The sequence below is a fragment of the Hypanus sabinus genome, chromosome 5 (genome assembly GCF_030144855.1).
Source record: "Hypanus sabinus isolate sHypSab1 chromosome 5, sHypSab1.hap1, whole genome shotgun sequence".
In the NCBI taxonomy this organism is placed as follows: Eukaryota; Metazoa; Chordata; class Chondrichthyes; order Myliobatiformes; family Dasyatidae; genus Hypanus; species Hypanus sabinus.
The window spans coordinates 177,143,052-177,164,312 of NC_082710.1; the positions used below are offsets into that span (position 1 = coordinate 177,143,052).

At 42.2% G+C, this 21,261-nt stretch overlaps 1 protein-coding gene across 2 annotated transcripts in view; it reads right to left on the reverse strand.

Annotated features, from left to right (window-relative positions):
• Positions 1-20,294, reverse strand: part of LOC132394657 (butyrophilin subfamily 1 member A1-like) — an 81,718-nt gene extending 61,424 nt beyond the window's left edge. The window contains exons 1-4 of one of the 2 annotated variants that reach the window (XM_059971020.1): positions 20,167-20,294; positions 19,040-19,180; positions 11,566-11,635; positions 5,985-6,332 (exon numbers count right to left, since the gene is read on the reverse strand). In XM_059971020.1, coding sequence (XP_059827003.1) covers positions 5,985-6,332; positions 11,566-11,623 — 406 coding nt within the window. In that variant the 5' untranslated portion in view covers positions 11,624-11,635; positions 19,040-19,180; positions 20,167-20,294. Of the gene's footprint in view, positions 1-5,984; positions 6,333-11,565; positions 11,645-19,039; positions 19,181-20,166 lie in introns of both variants that reach the window. The other variant, XM_059971019.1, reaches the window with a different exon arrangement.
• Positions 20,295-21,261: the final 967 nt, after the last annotated feature.

Below are 21,261 nucleotides of genomic sequence, written 5' to 3' on the forward strand. Positions count from 1 at the left end.
TGTGTATGACGTCATTGCGTCGTCAGATCACGCGCCTCTGAAATTAACCCTGAAGCTCTCTGATAGTTTTTTGAAAATGTCACAGTGGAGATTGAACCCCATATTGCTACAGGACCCAGCCTTTGTTAGTTTTATTAAGGAGCAAATTTCCATATTTTTTGAATTTAATACGTCTGAAGGAATGTCAAACTTGGTTGTATGGGATACGATGAAATCTTTCCTTAGGGGACAGATAATTTCATATTCAGCAGCTTTTAGAAAGAAAACTAAAGGGGAACTGTCAGTGCTTACTAATAAAATTAGAGAGATAGACAAAACGTATTCAGTAAAACCGACTGAAGATCCATATAAGGAAAGGGTTGAACTTCAAATACAATATGATTTGCTTCTGACCTTCAATATTGAACAGCAAATTTTTAAAATTAAAAGTTTATTTCATATACATGGAGAGAAGTCAGGTAAACTTTTGGCTGGTCAGTTAAAAGCGGCCATGGGTAGAAGACAGATTTTGAAAATACGCAGACCAGACAGAACTGAAACATTAGATCCTTATGAAATTAATAAGACATTTATGGATTTTTACTCCAATCTTTATAAATCTGAATTCTCTGATAGTACTTTTATTATGAATAGATTTTTGCAAAAATTAAATGTACATAAAATTTCAACTCGAGGTATTAATACATTAGATGCACCTATTAAACAGGAGGAAATAGTTAAAGCTATATCTTCTTTGCAATTAGGGAAAGCTCCAAGACCAGATGGGTATACAATGGAATTTTATAAGACTTTCAATGAAATGCTTATACCACACCTTTGTCAAACTTTTACTGATTCTATATCCTCTAGGAATCTTCCAAAAACTTTTTAGTGAGGCATTAATTTCATTGATTCCTAAAAAGGAAAAGATTTATTGGAATGTGCATCCTATAGACCTATCTCGTCACTGAATGTAGATTTTAAAATCCTCTCTAAGATTTTAGCCAATAGACTTGAGAATTTTATGCCTACTGCTATCTCAAATGACCAAACTGGATTTATTAAAAATAGGTACTCATATTTTAATATTTGAAGACTGTTAAATATCATTTATTCCCCCTCAGTTAAAGAATCTGAATGTATTGTGTCTCTGGATGCAGAGAAAGCTTTTGACGGGGTGAAGTGGCCTTATCTGTCTCAGGTTTTGAAGAGGTTTAATTTTGGTGTGGGATTTACTTCCTGGATCAAACTGATTTATCAAGCCCCAGTGGCTGCAGTTATAACTAATAATTAAAAGTCTCCTTACTTTAGATTATATAGAGGAACCTGTCAGGGTTGTCCTCTCAGTCCTTTATTATTTAATTTGGTTTTCGAACCACTTGCTATTAATCTTAGGGATTCTAATTCTGTGCAGGGTATTAAGAGAGGGGATAAACTACATAAGGTTTCATTATATGTGGATGATTTATTAGTTTAAATTTCAGACGCTAGGAAATCTATTTCCTTTATGTTATCTATATTCACTGAATTTAGTATTTTCTCTGCTCCTATATCTTATGGTCTTATATAAAAGTGAATTATTTCCTATTAATAATTACTCTGATTATTATGATCAAGTACTTTTTAATATTGCTAAAGTCTATTTTACTTAACTTGGTATTAAAATTAATAAAAATTTTAAAGACCTATATAAGTATAATTTTTCTCCTCTAATTGAATATACATAACAAATACTCTCTAAATGGTCGTCTATGTCGATGTCATTAATTGGTCGAATAAATGCTATAAAAATTGTTATTTTACCGAAATTTTTATATAGATTTCAAGTGGTTCCATCTTTTGTTCCGAAAATGTTTTCTGATAGAATAGATTCCATGATCCTGTCATTCATTTGGAATAATAAAAGCTCCAGAGTGAATAAATCTTTATTGCAAAAATCAAAAAAGATGGAGGACTGGTGCTACCAAACTTTAGATTTTATTATTGGGCAATTAATATTCGTTATATCATCTTCTGGATTCACGGTATAGATAACCAGGACTGCCCTTCATGGTTACATTTGCAGGACAATTCAGTAAGGGGGTTTCCTTTAGCTTCTTTACTGGGAGCTCCTCTTCCTTTTTCGTTCTCCAGGATAGGTAGACAAGGTCTTGGTCCAATTGTTAAACATACTTTAAAAATTTGGTTTCAGTTTCGTAGGTCTTTTGAATTAAATAACTTTGTACTCTTGTGTAATATCCATTTTAATTTTTTCTTTAAACCATCAACTCTGGATAAGGTCTTTTTAATTTGGAAAACCAAGGGAATAAAAACTTTTTTAGATAGTTTTCAGAGGATTGTTTGTCTTTTTCACAGTTAGTGGATAAATATGATATACTGTATCTAGTGCACATTTTTTTTAGATAATTGCAAGTTAGGAATTTTTAATCTGATTTTCTACCGAATTATCCATTTGTTCAATTACCAAAATGATACATGAGGAAATCTACAGATGCTGGAAGTTCAAACAACACACACAAAATGCTGGTGGAACACAGCAGGCCAGGGAGCATCCTTATAGATCCTTATAGGGGATCCTTATAGATGCTGTCTGGCCTGCTGTGTTCCACCAGCTTTTTGAAGTATGATACATGCTATTTTTCAGCTCAAACTACTTCAAAAACGATTGACAGCCATTATATATAAACCATTAATGAATGCTCGTACGATGCCTAATGATAAGGTTAAATGTGCTTGGGAAATGGAACTTCAGCACTCACTTTCAGATGATCAATGGAGTAAAATTTATTAACTAGTTAATAATTCATCTATTTGCGCACATCACTCCCTAATTCAGTTTAGGATAGTACACAGGGTGCATATGTCCAAAGATAAACTAGTGTATATATTTCTAACATAAGCCCCACCTGTGACAGATGCAACGCTGAGGTGGCTACTCTAACTCATATGTTTTGGTCCTGTGCAAAGTTAAACAATTTTTGGAGGGATGTTTTTAGAACGTTATCAAAAGTTATAGGTGTGGACTTACAACCTAACTCACTTACAGCAATTTTTGGGATTATTCCAAAGGAAACAGGAAGTGTTCCCATTTCCTCTCAACATGTGACAGCCCTTTCAACCTTACTGACTAGGAGAGCTATCTTGTTATACTGGAAAGATTCTAATCCACCGACTGTTTTTTATTGACTCTCCTCCATTATGTCCTGCTTAAGTTTGGAGAAAATTAGAAGCTGGACGTTTGACACATCTTTTAATTTTGAACAAGTCTGGTGACCTTTTATTCAATATTTTCATTTGATTTAAATTTTTTCCTCTCTCTTTTTTATTTTTTTAGGTAAACTTTTATTTTTGTTTTTTGTTTGTTTCATTTTTGTCCCTTGTCATCCATAAAGGTTCAGAACTGACTAGAAGTATGTTTTCTTTCTCCTTTATTAATTTTATCCTCAAATGGACTGCCCAGTCTCTTTTTTCTTTGTTTTAGGTTAGGTTAGTGTATCAAAAATTTCTAATCTTTTTTTTCCTATGATCTGTCAGGAGGAGTTCTGGTTTCTGTGACTTTGATAGTATTTGTTGTTTGTACACTTTTTGCATTATGTGTTTCTTATAACTTCTCCTCTGATTTGTATCCTTTTTTTGTTTAAAGCCTATAAAACAGATTGAATTTTTTTTTTAAAAAGTACCCCTATGGCCATCCACCACAACAACGGGTACTTTGGTTACTGTGCCAAGTGATGACCTAGCAGAAGAGAAGGTGGGGGGAGGGGGCAGTAGAAGAGGCAACGTGATGATAGGGGATACTTTACTGAGGAGAACGGAAAAGAGGTTCTGTGGATGAAAACAAGATTCCTGGATGGTACGTTGTGTCCCGGGTACCAGCTCTGGGACATCTTGGACTGCGTCCTCAGCTTTCCAAAGTGGGATGGTCAACAGCCAGAGGTTGTGGTCTATGTAGGTACCAATGACATAGGCAGGAAAAGTGATGCTGTTCTGCAAAGTGAGTTCAGGAAGTTAAGTTCAGGCGCCAAGTTAAAGGGCAGGACTTCCTGGGTTCTGACTGCAGGATTGCTATGCATGCCATACACTATTGAGAACAAAAATATGAAGATTACACCCTTTAACTCATGGCTAAAGAGTTGGTGCAGGAGGGAGGGCACAAGATATCTGGATCATTAGACTCTCTTCTAGGGAAGGTGGGACCTGCACAAAAGAGATGGACTGTACTGGAGATGGAGGAGGTCTACCATCCTCACAGGAAGGTTTGCTCGTGCTTCACATGGTGGTGGGGGGAGGGGTGTGGTGAACAGGGGAGGAGGGGCGCAGAATTGTTTAAATTGGAGTTGTAGTGGATGTTGTCTACATTGACTTTAGTAAGGAGTTTGACAAGGTCCTACATGGGAGGTTGATCAAGACAGTTCAGTCACTCAGCATTCAAGATGAGGTAGTAAATTGGATTAGACATAGGCTCTGTAGGGGAAGCCAGAGCTTGGTAGTAGAGTGTTGCCTCTTTGACTGGAGACCTGTGCCTAGTGGAGTGCCAGAGGGATCGGTGCTGGGTACGGTGTTGTTTGTCATCTCTCTCAATGAACTAGATGATAATGTGGTAAACTGGATCAGCAAATTTACAGATGACACCAAAATTGGGGGTGTAGTGGACAATGAGGAAATCTATCATGGCTTGTAGCAGGATCTGGACCAGCTGAAAAATGAAATGAAATGAAATATGACAACTGGTATTTAATACAGGCAAATGCAAAGTATTGTTCTTCATAGTATCAACCAGGATAGGTCATACACAGTGAGTGATAGGACACTGAAGATTGCGGTAGAACAATGGAATCTGGGAATATAGGTCCAGAATTTGTTGAAAGCGGTGTCATGGGTTGATAGGTTCACTAAGAAAATTTTTGGCACATTGTGTTTCATAAATCAAAGTTTTGACTACAGGATCTGGCTGCTATGTTGAAGTTGTATAATTTGGAGTATCGTGTACAGTTTTGGACACCACCTACAGGAAAGATGTAAATAAATTTGAAAGAATACAAAGAAAATTTACAAGAATGTTGCCGGGTCTGGATGATCTAAGTTACAAGGAAAGATTGAATTGGTTAGCACTTTATTCCTTGGAACATAAAAGATAGAAGGAAGATTTGACAGAGGTATACAATATTATGAGGGGTATAGATAGGATAAATGCAAGCAGTCTTTTTCCATTGAGGTGGGGTGGGACTACAATCAACTCATGAAAGGTGAAAAGTTTAATGGGCTCATGAGGGGAAACTTCTTCACTCAGAGGTTCGTGAGAGTGTGGAACAAGCTGCCAACACAAGCAGAGCATACAAGGTCAATTTCAGTGCTTAAGAGAAGTTTGGTTAGGGACTGTACATGGTTGGCAGGGGTGTGGAGGGCCCTGGTCCCAGTCCAAGTCAATGGGGGTAGGCAATTTAAATGATCCACCATGGACTACATGGGCCAAAGGGCCTGTTTCTGTGTTAGACTTTTCTATGACTCTGTGACTAAGGTTTGAGAAGAAACTGAAGAGTTGTGAACAAAGCCGGGTCCTTCATGCAAACCAGAATCTCTTCCACTGATTCTGTCTACAATTCCCACTGGGTTGGAAAAGCAGCCGATATACTCACAGACCCGACGCACCCTGGTCATTCTCTCCTTTACCCTCTCCCATTGAGCAGAAGATACAAAAACCCTAGATCACCAACCACCAGACTCGAGGGCAGTTTCTATGCCACGGTTATCAAACTCCTGAATAGATCTCTCACACACTAACATGTGATCGGTTGTACCCCCAGTCTAACTCAATGTACCCCTCACACCTTATTGTGTAATTGTGTAATTACTTGCACTGTAATTTCTCTGCAACAACAGCACCATATCACACATTGTTTTCTTTTTACTACCTCAATATACTTGTGTACACAGTAATCTATCAGGATGGCATGCAAAACAAAAGCTTCCCACTATACCTTGGTACAAATGGCAATAATACTCACCGAGAACACGCAGTTCAACTGCCGATTGTTTGAAGTCAGTTCTGTCTTCAACTGAACATATATATTGCCCTTCATCATCTCGCCTTACGTTCTTTATTCTGAGGGAAACGATTCCTTCGGGGATTTCATCTTTAAACAGTTCTGTCCTTCCTCTGAAATCCTGGTGCTGAGCGAGGGGGTCATCTTGTCCATGTCTGTACACGTGGATGGGTGAGCTGAGACTGGATTTCAGCCACTGCACTGACATGTTGCTGGCAGAGGTTGGTGGGATCAGCTCACATTCCAGTACAACATCTTCACCTGCAATGGCTACAAAAGGCTCATCGGGTACAAATAGGATAAAATCACCTGGAGAGAAATAATTGGTAAGACAAGGAAACCATATTGAACATTGATGAGGAACTCGTTACCCAATATACAGTTCAACTTCAACACAACCAGGACAGTGAACTGAAATGAAAAAAAATCTCAGCAAGTATTACGATTTTGATTACATACCGTGAAATAGAAATGGGTAAGTTGGTAGCTGGTTTTAACAGAAGTTTGTATATAAATTTACTACAGATTATAATAACAATATTAAAAAAAATATTAGTTCTGCCCCTGCTTCTACCCCATCCCCTCGAACCATCAAAATAGTTTTGGCATCCCACAGAGCACCGGGGTGGAAATTAACATCCCACAGCTACTCCACCGCAACCCACCCAACAGGCATGTAGAAAGGAGTGGTTTGGGTCTGAGGGTGGGTAATGGTGTGGGTGGAACTCAGCACGGAAATCTCTATGTGAAATCCAGCCAGGTGGCAGCTGGACAGAAAAGCCCAAATTACAAGTAAAAAAATTGATGAGAAAAGTTTATTGCATTCCAAGTGCTCAAGGTCCAACTTTTGAGGGTTGAGGTACCAACTTTATATTGACATTGTCCAATCGTCATTTTTTTAATAAAAATTCCAAAAACTTGAGGCTCCATCACTACTCTCAATTAAACATCAATCCTGGGATCTTGAGGCCCCATCACTACTCCCAATCGAACATCACTCCTGGGATCTTGAGGCTCCATCACTACTCTCAATCAAACATCACTCCTGGGATCTTGAGGCTCCATCACTACTCCCAATCAAACATCACTCCTGGGATCTGCAGGCTCCATCACTACTCTCAATCGAACATCACTCCTGGGATCTTGAGGCTCCATCACTACTCCCAATCAAACATCACTCCTGGGATCTTGAGGCTCCATCACTACTCCCAATCAAACATCACTCCTGGGATCTGCAGGCTCCATCACTACTCTCAATCAAACATCACTCCTGGGATCTTGAGGCTCCATCACTACTCCCAATCAAACATCATTCCTGTGATCTTGAGGCTCCATCACTACTCCCAATCAAACATCACTCCTGGGATCTTGAGGCCCCATCACTACTCCCAATCAAACATCACTCCTGGGATCTTGAGGCCCCATCACTACTCCCAATCAAACATCACTCCTGGGATCTTGAGGCTCCATCACTACTCCCAATCAAACATCACTCCTGGGATCTTGAGGCTCCATCACTACTCCCAATCAAACATCACTCCTGGGATCTTGAGGCTCCATCACCACTCTCAATTGAACATGATGACACAGAGGTTGGAGGTGCTGTGGATAGTGTGGAGGGCTGTCAGAGGTTACAGCGGGACATCCATAGGATGCAAAACTGGTCTGAGAAGTGGCAGATGGGATTCAAGCCCGATACGTTTGAGGTGGTTCATTTTGGTAGGTCAAACATGATAGCAGAATATAGTATTAATGGAAAGACTCTCGGCAGTTTGGAGGATCAGAGAGATCGGGGTCCGAATCCATTGAACTCTCAAAACAGCTGCGCAGGTTGTCTCCGTGTTAAGCAGGCATACAGTGTATTGACCTTCATCAATCATTTGCAGGTTTTTCAGCCAGGGTTCTGCGAGAGATCATGATCATGATGTTAAAAAAAAATTGTTTTTTGAACTTCGCGCAATACATGATGCTAGCGCTCAGATTGGTGGGCAGTGACCGAGCAGCCCCATTGGCAACCTCAGCCCAGTATGGCAGTGCACAGTAGGACAGTGTTTATTTGGTTGAGTCCATTCTCAATTTTTGACGTGAGATCTGGAGGCCGTTGGTAATTGGTGAGAGCACGGAGAAGTGGACGGTAGGCGTGACCTCACCCGACTTCCCCTTACACACCATCAACTGACTTTTGGGAGTGAACAAACTACAGGCGAAGTAAAAAATTTGGAGGGAAATTTTCACTCTGAAGTCAGCCCAGTGTGGCAATCTCTGAAGAGGATGTGTGAGATGGAAGAGGATGCTTGGCCTAGGCCTATGGTCATTTCTGATAAGGTTAATGAAGCAGAATTACAATCTTCAGAGTCATTTCACTGCGGTAGTGCAACAGTGGACAGACAGTAGTCCATTTATACAATGAGAGCTGCTCATCAATGGTTTTTACATGGACTGGTGATCCACGTTGTCCGATTCCATTGAGCCTAGTCTGTAACAAACAACTTACAAATGCAGCAATGGCTCCAGAAACATTAAAAAGACACTTATCTACAGATCACAGCCATTTGACACATAATTGTGCTGATTATTTTAAACAGCTATTGAAATCTCTAAAAAAGGATTAAAGCTTTGAAAATAAAGTCACTGTCATTTAAAGCATTCAGGAAGCATGTTATTAAGTAATTTTAAGACCAGATCACTGGAGAATGTTTAATGAACTGTGTGAAACCCTGGACAAAGAGCACACCAATCTCCTGCTACATACAGAAATCTGGTGGCCGAGCAGAGGAAGAGTTTTCAACAGGGTGTTTGAGTGAACGGTGAATTGCAGGTGTACTTTCTAGAAAATAGTAGGCCAGATTTTGCTGAGTGCTTTGAAGATGAAGAATGGCTTCAGAAACTAGCCTACTTAACACACATTTTGTCATCATATGAACCAGTTGAACAAGGCTCTGCAATGTCCTGGAGAAAATGTTTTGACTTCATGACAAGTTTCTTGGAGTTAAAAGGAAACTGAATCCTTTGAAAAATCACATTGCAGAAAAAAAAATCTTGATATGTTTCTTGCTGTTTGGGCTTGAGAGTGAGGAAGGATATCAGAAAGTCTTGACTCTTATTGAAAAGCACCTGGAAAAACTGCAGAACAAAATTAACAGTCATTTCTCTCCATTTCAACACAAGAGTATGACTGGGTGAGGGAACCTTTCTCTGAATCTTCTGCTCAGCCTGAAAACCTGATTTTGAGAGAAGAGGATGAACTTTGTGAGCTGCACTCTGATCATGCACTCAAGATTAGATTTGAAGAGTATCCTGCCATTCATCGGAAAGCAATGAACATTTTGCTGCAGTTTTCAACCTCTTACACATGTGAGCAAGCTTTTCCTTGCTGAACAAGCAACAAGAGCAAGGATAAAAATCGTCTCATTTCAGTTGAAGGTGAAATCCATGTGTGCTATCTTAGCTTTGACCCAGAGTTGAAAAAAAATCTGTTTGCCTTATGAGTTTTTAAAAGTTATGGAAGGGAAAGAAAGATTAATTCCAAGAAAGGTAAACTAAGCTTAACTGTCTGTTTTCTTTTCAAGGAAGGTCAGTTAAAAATACATTCTCTATTCAAAAGAGCATTGACAAATATTTTTGAATTATTTTATCTACAACCTACTGATCACACTAAGGTACCATGAGCTGTAGATATAATTTTTATGCAGGGGTTCCTGGAGACTTAAAAAATATTTCACAGTTCCTCCAGGGAAAAAGTTTGAGAAAGGCTGCTCTAAATATCTACATGACAATTTCCCTCTGTGTCCGATTGCTTGGAGATATAAACCAGAATTAGGCAGATGCAAGTTCCTGACGACAAGTTACCAACACACTCTGGAATTTAGCAGAGATGGTTCCTCACACCACAGCGTATCCCCACAGTCCAATGGCCTATGTGAGTGGTTTCACCGCTCCTGAAAGGCTGCTCTGAGGGTTCCCTGATCTATGTGTGTTGGCATGATCATCTCCCGTGGGTCCTCCTGGGGCTCAGAACAGCTCCAAGAGGACCTGCAGTCATCCATGGCTGTTGGTATAAGGGCAGCCATTCCGAGTGCCAGGTGAATTCATTCCTGGCACCACGACTGCCCTGTCGACCATTCAAAGCGTTCCACCCTCCTCAGTAAATTCAAATCCTTTCCACCTATTCCTACCTCCCGTCATGGTATAATCTTGGATTCCTGTTGACCTACATTCTGCCTCATTTGTGTTTGTCTGCCATGATGCACATTAACATCCCCTTAGGCCCCCTAACGATGGCATGTTTCATATTTTGGAATGGGGAGAAAAGACCGTTATCACAGATAAGAGGGGTAAATCTGAACATATTTTCGTAGATCGCCTTAAACCGACCCACCAGGATTTGGAGGATTCCGCTACCATGCACCTGGTGTCACAACATGACCATGAGTGTGTCAACACTCCTCTGGAGGAGCCGAGGCACCTGCTGTTCCTCCTCCCATGGAACACAGAACCTGAGCTGGGAGGCTCGTCCAAACTCCGGACAGGTTCACAATGCCGGTTTTAGTGAACTATGGGGAGGGGGGTGTTGTAGGGTAATGTAATTAGTGGAAATATACATAATTAACAACTACCAACATTGAGTTGGATCTTCACTTTGAAAGGCTGGTCTGACTTAATTCCTGGCTTGTTACTCACGGCCTGTTTAACATTCCTTTACAGATATCAGATCATTTATACGCCATGACCTTGGCACAGAGCCTAATGATGACCCGGTCTCACAGATATTGCTGGATGCAAACCAAACTTTGCTTCCTCAATTTACAAGATTGGTACATCAATTATTCTTGAGGATGTGGTGATGTTTTCCTTCTTTGAACTGCCCCGTTGCTTCAGGTGAATGCCTCCCAGTGTTTCTGGGGAGGGTGTTCCACCATTCAGACACTGCTGGGGAAGGGATTCCTATACAGGGTGTGTCTGATCCACCAAACGCAATGCTGGTGAAAAAGGAAAGGCCCAGCAAGGAATCGTAGGAATCCAGGACCACTGGAGTCCGGATGAAGGATTTCAGCCCGAAACAGTGACTTCTAATTCTCCTCCACAGATGCTGCCTGACCTGTCAGAATTCCTCCAACATTTACTGAGTTACTCTGGATTTCCAGCACCTGCAGAATTGTGTGTCTGCGTGTCTGTGTTGTGTGTGCGCGTTTGTCGGCGCATGTGTGTGTCTAGAAGTTTATTGGGAGTTGTAACAGAAATGATTAGATACACACCAAAAACTAAACTCAATGCTCATACATTCCATCTATCTCACAAATTAATTCATATGAATATTAGCAATTTATATTTTGTAACCAAATAAGAGGCACTTGAAAACCTTTTTGTAATTACAGACATCAATAATCTCACTTTCAAGGAGAGGAATGGGACATTCATTTATTGCAATTAAGTAGTGTGGACAATTTCATAAGGTAATAAATATACAAAGCTTCATCTTCTCATTCCGAGTGTCTACTCTGTGATAAAGAAGCATAATCAAACAAGATTTTGTGATAATTACCCTGGAGTGAGATGAGAATCCCGTTCAGTAACAGCAGAGTGCAGAGAATCACTCTCATCTCAGCAGAAGAGTCGAGAGGCTGGGGAGAGGGGGAGGGGTTGTGGGTTATGGAGTAAGTGAGGGGGAGAGGGGGAGAGAGAGAGAGAGAGAGATGTTAGTCCTGTCATTTGGGGGAAGCTGTGAGCATTCCCTCCCCCACTGTCCTCAGCACCAACGTTCACCAACCCCACTCCCAATAACCTGTGAAAAATGCCCTTGACCTCTCCACACAAGGTGGGAACAAGTTACTGGGCAAAGGGGCACCAGGTTCAGCACGGAACACCCCACTTCACCTTAGAAATGTAGAAAACATTTCTAACCAACAAACTTGATTTAAAATAGTCAAATTATTGTCAAGGTTTCAATAATTATATTTGTAAAATGTATTTACATAATTCAGAACAGTATAATGTTCAATAATACAAAGGTACAATCATCACAGTATCATATTAGTAAAAATATTGTTCCTGTAGATGTTTAAACCAGTTGTTCGTGAAGATTCAACAACACTCTGACCAGCGCTGGGCAAGTCAATGGGAATTGTAACGGGGAAATGTTGCTGAGGAGTGGTCAGGAAGCATGGGATTCCTGTTCCCTCATTTGTGAAGAGTTTATTCATCATATGTGCCACAAAAGCACTAGATCCTTTTAAATAGCATATTTTATTGACTTTGATAGATTTAGAAAACGGAACAGGATGGGAACATGCCAGCTGGTCCTCAAAGTCTGTGTTAACACCAAACACCCACTGACATTAATCCTTCCCTCATTCATTTTATTCTCCCCACATTCACATCAACTCCCCAAATGTTCCTCTGGTCATTACAGTATTTACAGCAACCAATTAGCCTTCCAATCTGAGAGTTTATGGGACGCATGAGGAAGCTAAGCATGCAGGGCAATCCTGCACAGTCACAGAGAAAATGTGTAAACTCCACAAACAAGACCTGAGGTCAGGATTACAACCTGGTCATTTAATCTCTGAACCAATAATACAATATGAGCCACAAAGTTTGTCATGAACAACATATGCAGCAACATTTCTCACAAAGGGCCAGCAAGTGATGGAGCAACTGAAAAACCAGGCTGCAAACAGTGGCAGAGTACAATCAAGACTTCCACTGTCAAAAATTGCACTTAATGTATTTTGTGTTATTTCTTGCTTTGTATAGACAAGGAGAAATTCCCCCACAGTTTAAACAAATGGACAAGTATTGATTAATTCCAGAAGAGTTAAGTGCACTCTAGGCTTTTAATACATGGCGGAGAATAAAGGGTAAAATTGTGGAAAGAAAAGAGAATGTTGACAAAATTGTTCATTTCAACAACTTGCTGTTATTCAGAAGTGGAATATTATATACAAGTAAATGTATTGCGGTGTATACCAAATTTCTGAAGAATTCAGCAGGCCAGGCAACATTTGCAAGGAAAAAGAGTCAATGTTTTGGTCCAAGGACCTTTCATCAAAATGGGAAAAATAAGACAACAAGTTTGCTTTAAGTTGAAAAGTCCTGTACAATGGAGAGAATGTATAATGACTGTGATTGTGTGCAGACCAGGGTTGTTATCAGAACTATTACTGAAAAAACAGTTAATACTGTCAAAAGGGAGAGAAACACCAGCATTAAATTCCTGATGGCTGATATGAACGAGGAGTATCTGTATGATAATGATAAGGGGCTGTGCCTAGATTCACAGAGCAGCTTCACTGTGGTAATCCAGCAGTTTGAAAACACAGACACCAGTGGGGCATGGTATTAAACTGGATTCACATTAAACTCAGAAAGGATATTCAGCTTAAAAAGGGAGGAAGGTGTTTGACCCCCACCAAATGGAGTAGCCCCCCCCCACACACACACACACAAATTTAAAGGATTTCAATGTGAAGATCCATGTGGAAGTACAAGCCTCTCACACCTTCCACAAGACCCAAACTCTTCTCCAGATCTCAAAAGAAGCAGTTGTGTATGAACTGGGCTGTCTGAGGAGACATGGTATTCTGTCCCATTTGAGCTGTGATTGGGCCGCTCCGATTTCCAGTCATTCCAATGCAGGGTGAAACAGTGATGCTGTGGGATGAAATTGCGACATGAATGTTCACACACATAACTCGATTTTAATGCAACCTTGACAGGCGATTGAATTAAGTATGATGAATTCATCCATCACTGAACAGCAGATGGGCCTGAATCCAGTAACTGGCGTGTCCCACAATTAACACACACAAAGGGCGTGTGGAGGTTAAAAAGCACCAGAGTTTATGCACTGTACCACAGATGAGATTTTGGATCAGCTGATTACGTTCTTTGCTTCATCTGTGAAATCCTGGTTTCAGTATGGAGCTACCAGGAGTAGTGACGGTCAGACTGTAGTCTTAATGGAATCAGTGTCAGCATGCAAAATGCCAATTTCCACAAATATTAAAGCATTACATGGTCTGTCAAACAGATGCTCAAGTTCAAGGCCTCAGAGCAAAGCTGATGCAATTATCAAAGCCCCACCTTCAGCTGATGCAGCCGAACTCAGGTCAGTCTTGAGTTTGTTGAATTATTAGATGTCAACCTTCATGCAACCATTTCAGGAGTCAACGTGACCAGAGGCCAGATAGAATGAGTCCCCTGCATTGCAGAAAAGCACTAACTTTTACAGGTGACTGGCACACTACAGTTCAGAGACATGTTGTTAAGGCCATCAGCAAACAAATTTTCCAAAGTAACAATATGGAATCATGTCCTTTCAAAAAGCTTAGATTAAACTCAATAGGGAAGAGCAATATCTTGAGCTGTGCCCTTTTGATAAGAAGGATCAGCAATTTACAGATCAGGACTGTATCCAGTGGGGTTCTCCATTTGGACTCTCTGAGGTTGAGGAAACAGTTACTAAGAATCACCCTCATGTTTCAGACCAACTCTTGGCCATGACTAGATCAAGATGGAGAATTTGAGAGTCAGTGTTTCGTCAAGCTGCTGGAAATCCACCTCTCCAAGCCCCCCCACATGTGGAACTGCCTGCGGACAAACAACGTCTGCCGGGCACAATTTGTGTTCACTCAGAATGTCTGGAACAGCTTCTCACAGACTGACTGTGACAAACAGGACTGAGAGTCCTGGGAGACAATTGCTTGCAACTTTTAGATTATAAAGAGCAATGGTGCTGCTTCTTCACTTCAATCAATGACACTGGCTCCATCCTGACCTGTCTGGGACTGTCTGTTGGGAGTTGCACAGTCTGAGACTGATGGGTCTCCCCTGGGAACTCCAGTGTCCTCCCACATCCCAGAGTTTGGTTGGTTGATTGGTTAATTGGCTGCTGTAAATTCCCCTACTTCATTTGGCACCCAACAGTAATAAGTTTCTGGGGAAATAACAGGGAAATTGAACAAAAGTCACTGCTGTTGGATTCCACACAGACTCCCTGACCAAAATGGCCTCCCCTCGTAACAAATAAAATATGAGGTTCCGAAAATTGAAATCACATTTTAGTCCAAAAGACAGGACATTAAGAAAAACATCTCAAACAGTCTCTCAGTGTATATGCTTCATGCTGTCCTCCTCTTCTCAGCACACAATATCCAGTTCATCTCTGACCATCAATCTCCTGTATGAGATTCTAAAGACTTCCAACAAGACCCCTGTCCCAACCTCCGACTGAATCAATAAGTGATGGAAATATGAAATGTGCAACAAGACAGCCCGGAAACACACAAATAACAAGAGTGAAAGCGGAGGGAGGAGTGGGAGCTCTCCAATGAACTGTGCAGTTTGCCCCGACACCCAGACCCGGGAAGCCCCCACAGCCCTGCCAATGAGTTTCAGCACAGGGAACAGAAAGTTTCCCTCCTTCCTCCTTCCAGCCAGTTAGTGCCCGTCACAGTCTGACAGCTGTCACAGAAGAGGCTGAAGAGTAAGGCTTCAGAAATTAGGACCACAAAGAGGTGGTCCCTGGAGACAGAGGAACGGCTACAGGATTGCTTCGAGTCAGCAGACTGGGCTTTGTTCAATGACTCATTTGTGGATATGAATGAATACACCATGGTTGTCATGGAGTTTGTAAAAAGCAGCTATGTCCCCACAAAATTGCTCATAATAACTCATGTTCTTGATATTTATTGCTCATTTATTATAAGACCATAAGATATAGGAGCAGAATTAGGCCATTTGTCCGTCAAGTCTGCTCCACTATTCAATCACGGCTGATCCTCTTTTTTCCTTCCTCAAACGCATTCCACGACCTTCTCCCCGTAACCTTTGATCCCGTGGCCAATCAACAACCTATCAATCTCTGGCTTAAATACAGCCCACGACCTGGCCTCCATGACGATATGTGGTAACAAATTCCACAGATGCATCACCCTCTGGCTGAAGAAAATTCTCCACGTCTCTGTTTTACATCGGCACTCCTCTATCCTGAGGCTGTCCCCGCTTGTCCTGGACTCCCCCACCATGGGAAACATCCTTTCCACATCCATTCTGTCTTGGTCTTTCAACATTCGAAAGGTTTCAATGAGATTCCCCACCCTCCATCCTTCTTAATTCCAGCAAGTTCAGACCAAGAGACATCAAACGTTCCTCTTATGATATTTCTTTCTTTTTGTATTTACAGAGATCGTTGTATTTCACTCACTGGTTCAATGCCCAGTCGGTGTGTTCAACCAGTTATAGTTATTATTCTATGGTTTTGTTGAACATGGACACTCGAAAATGAATCAGTGTTGTATATGGTGAAATATGTACTTCAATAATAAATTTACTTTGAACTTTGAAAGTCACTGCTGTAAATAAACAAACCCCAGGATCCATCCAGTTTTCAATGGGAGATTGCAAAGGGAGCTGGACAGGGAATCTAATAAGAGTAAGGTCACAATTGTAATGGGGGACTTCAATATGCCAGGGGATTGGAAAAATCAGGTTGGTGTGGGCTCGCAAGAAAGGGAATTTGTTGAATGCCTACAAGACAACTTTTTAGAGTAGCTTGTGCTTAAACCTACAACGGGAAAGGCTATCTTTGATTGGGTATTATTTAATAATCCAGATTTTATTATGGAGGAATACTTTGGAGGCAGTGATCATAATATGATTGAATTCATACTGTAGTCTGAGAGGGAGAAGCATGTCAGATGTATCAGCATCACAATGGAATAAAGGGAATTACAGAGGCATGAGAGAGGAGCTTGCCCAGGTGGATTGGAGGAGGATACTGGCGGGGATGACAGCAGAGATTGTTGAAGTTTCTGGGAATAGTTCAGAAGGCAAAGGATAGATATGTCTCACAGAAGAAGTAGTTCTGAAATGGCAGGTGTAGTCAACCATGGCTGATAAGGGAAGTTAAGGATGGCATAAAAGCCAAGGAAAGGGCAAAAGTGAGTGGGAAATTGTATGACTGGGAAGTTTTCAAAATCTAACAAAAGGCAATTAAAAAAGTGATAAGAAGGGAAAAGATGAAACACGAGGGCCAACTAACCAATGACATAAAGCAGGATACTAAAAATATTTCTTCAGTTATATAGGGAGTAAAAGGAAGGTGAGAGTTGATACTAGACCACTGGAAAATGATGCTGGTGAGGTAGTAATGAGGGACAAAGAAATGGCAGCTGAACTTAATGAGTTCTTTGCATCAATCTTCACTGTGCCAGACACTAGCAGTGTGCCAGAGGTCCACGAGTGTCAGGGAGCAACAGTGAGTGTCATTAATATTAGAAAGGAAAAAGTGCTGGCAAACTCAAAGATTTTAATGCGGATAAGCCACCTGGCCCAGATGGACAATATCCCAGAATCCTGAGAGAGGTTGCTGCAGAGACAGCAGACATGATCTTTCAAGAATCACTTGATTCTGGCCTGGTTGCAGAGGACTGGAGAATTGCAACTGTCAACACTCTTTCAGAAGGGAGGAAGGCAAAAGCAAGGAAATAATAGGCCAGTTAGCCTGACCTCAGTGGTTGGGAAAGGGTTGGAGTTTATTATTAAGAATGAAGTTCCAGGTACCTGGAGACTAATGATAAAATAAGTCAAAGTCAGCATGGTTTCTGTAAAGGGAAATCTTTGCGGACAATCTGTTGGAGTTCTTTGAGGAAGTAACAAGCAGGGTGGACAAATGAAAGGCAGTGGATGTCATTTACAGGAATTTTCAGAAAACATTTGATAAGGTGCCACATATGAGGCTGCTTAACAAGATAAAATCCCATGACATTGCAGGAAAGATACTGACATAGATAGAGGAATGATTGACAGTCAGGAGGCAGAGAATGGGAATAAAGGGGACCTTTTCTGGTTGGCTGCCAGTGACTAGTGGTGTTCCTCAGGGATCAGTATTGGGACTGCTGCTTTTCACATTGTTTATCAATGATTTAGATAATTGAATTGATGGCTTTGTGGCAAAGTTCACAGATGATACAAAAATAGGTGAAGGGGTAGGTAGTGCTGAGGAAGCAATGCGATTGCAGAAAGTCTTGACAAATTGGAAGAATGGGCAAAAAAGTGGCAGATGGAATAGTGTTGGGAAATGTATGATAATGCATTTTGGTAAAAGGAACAAAGGTGCAGAATGGGGAGAAAATTCAAACATCAGAGGGGCAAAGGGCCTTAGGAGTCCTCATGCAAAATTCCCTGAAAACAATGCTGTTTTTTATTTCAAGGGGAATACAATACAAAACAAGGAGATAATGCTGAGATAATACGACACTAGTCAGGCTGCACTGACAGTATTGCCAACAGTTTTGGGCCCCATATCTCAGCAAGAATGGGTTGTCATTGGAGAGAGTCCAGAGGAGGTTCACGAGGATGATTCCGGGAATGAAGGGGTTAACATACAAGGAGCGTTTGGCAGCTTTGAGCCTGGACTCACTGGAATTTAGAAGAATGCGGGAGAGGAGAGGGAATCTCATTGAAAACTACCGAATGTGGAAATGACCAGATCAGGTGGATGTGGAGAGGATGTTCACTGTGATGGGCGTGTCCAGAACGAGAGGGCAAGCCTCAAAACTGAGGGGCGACTTTTCAGAACGGAGACATGGTGGATTTTTTTTGTAGCCATAAGTCGCGAATCTCTGACACAAACTGCCGTGGACGCCCAGTCCGTGGGTATATTAAAGGCGGAAGTTGATAGTTTCCTGATTGGTCAGGGTATCAGAGGGTGCGGCGAGACGGCAGAGTGTGGGGTTCAGTGGGATCAGGGTCACCCATGATGGATTCTGCTCCTTTGTCTCAGGGTCTTCAGGGCTTCCGCCTCCCTGAGCGGCCGAGCTCTCGCTCTCGCCATTCTCCGGAGCAGACAGGTTCGCCGCTCCGGCTCCGGTAACGAGGCGGAGCCGATCTCGGGGCCGTGGGCCGGCCGGTAGCGGCGGGTCTCCCTCTCACCGACTGCGCTCGGAAAGAGGAAAGTGACCCACTTTGTCCAGGTGGCTCCCGTGCGGTGACCCCTGATCCTGAGCCCCACTCACCGGATTAGCTTCCTCAGGCGGATCCCCCTCCCCACTCCTGGCGGGGAAACTTGTGACGAGCGCTCAGCAGTAACGTGGAGTAAGCGACCTCAGAGCAGAACTTTCTCGGTGAGGAGCACCACAAAGTCGGCGTCACGGCGGCTGCCAGAGGAAAAATTAAAACTATTGTACTTTTCCGCAAAATGGATGCAGTTAAATAGGCGGGAGGGAAAGAGTGAAACTGTGTAGGGGATTGGAGAGGACAACACCAGCCCGACACTCCCTCTGGTGTTCCTCCCCCTTTTCTTTCTGTGTGACCTTCTGCCCTCTCTCCATTGGATTCCCCTTTCTCTAGACCTGTATTTCTTTCACAGATCAATTTCCCAGTTCCTTCATCGCTCCCCCTCCCAGTTTCATCTATCACCGTGTGTTGTCTTTCCCCTCCCCCCACCTTTTTAACCCACTTTCCATTTTCTGTCGGGATCGCTCCCTGTGCAACTTCCTTGTGCAATTGCCCCTCCCCACTGATCTCCCTCGCATTAGGCAGTTACCCCTGCAAACGGAACAAGTGCTATACCTGCCCCACAACTCCTCCCTCACTACTATTCAGGGCCCCAAACAGTCCTTCTAGGTGAGGTGACACTTCACCTGTGAGTCTGTTGGGGTTATATCCTGTGTCTGGTGCTCCAACTGTGGCCTCCAGTAAATCAGGATCTCCCAGTGGCCACCCATTTTAATTCCACTTCCCATTCCCATTCTGATATGTCTATCCGTGAGCTCCCCCACTATTGTGATGAGGCCACACTTTGCTGGAGGAACAACACTTTATATTCTGTTTGGGTAGCCTCCAACCTGATGGCATGAACATCATTTCTCAAACTTCTGATAATAACTCCCTCCCCTTCACCATTTCCCATCCCCTTTTCCCTCTCTCACCTTTTCTCTTTACCCACCCATTGCCTCCCTCTGGTGCTCCTCTCCCCCTCCCGCCTTTTATTTCTTCCATGGCCCTCTGTCTCCTTCACCAATCAACTTCCCAGCTCTTTACTTCATCCCACCCGATTCAGGTTTCACCTCTCACCTTGAATATTTCTCTCCCCCCCCCCCCACCACATAAAGCTACTCCTCGGGTTTTTCCCCAGTCCTACCGAAGGGTTTAGGTCCAGAATGTCGACTGTACGCTTTCCGTAGATGCTGTCTGGCCTGCTGTTGCTCCAGGATTTTGTGTGTGTTTATTGCCTGTGAGGACTCGCCTGTTTTACTGTTGAAAGTCAAAGTCCGATAAAACTCAAGTTCAGAGGCGGAGTCTGTGTCACAGAGCTTGTCAGCGAGGCCAGAAAACAAAAGTTTCTTTGAAATGGCTCCTCACACGTTTAAACAAGTTTGCCAATTATATCACGGTGAATCCCAGCTGGCGATGAGTCAGTTTACAGGAGTGACACGGTACCTGGCTGAATGATGCTGAAACAAAGTCAATATATGTCACCATATGCACACCTGAGTTCCATTTTCCTGCAGACACACTCAATAAATCCATCATTGGCCCATTAGCACAGTGGTTAGCACGATGCTTTACAGTACAGGCGACCCAGATACAAGGAGTTTGTGTGTTCTCCCCATGACCGAGTGGGTTTCCTCTGGGTGCTCTGGTTTCCACCCACAGACCAACGACAGACCAGTTGGGAGGTTAATTGGACATTGTGAACTGTACCATGATTTGGCTAGGATTACATTGGGCAGTGTGCTGCTGGGCAATGAGGCTCGAAGGGCCAGAAGGGTCTATTCTGCACTGTATCTCAATAAATATTTAAATAAATAAATATCCATAGAGAATCAATGAGAGACTGCACCAACTTTGGCATTCAACCAGTGTGCAAACTGTGCAAATAATAATAAATAAGTGACAAATAGTGAGAACATGAGATGAGGAGTCCTTGAAGGTGATCCATTAATTGTGGGGAACATTTCAAAGATGGGGCAAATGACGTTATCCACTTTGGTTCAAGAGCCTGATGGTTGAGAGGTAATAATTGATCCTCAGCCTGATGGTGTGAGTCCTGAGGCTCCTTCCTGTCTCTTATCCCTGATGGAAGCAGCAAGAAGAGAGCAGGACCTGGGTGGAGGGGTCCCTGACGATGGATGCAGCTTTCCTGTGACAGTGGTTCATGTAGATATGCTCACTGGTGGGGAGGACTTACCTGTGATGGACTGGACTGTATCCAGTGCGTCTTGTAGGATTTTCT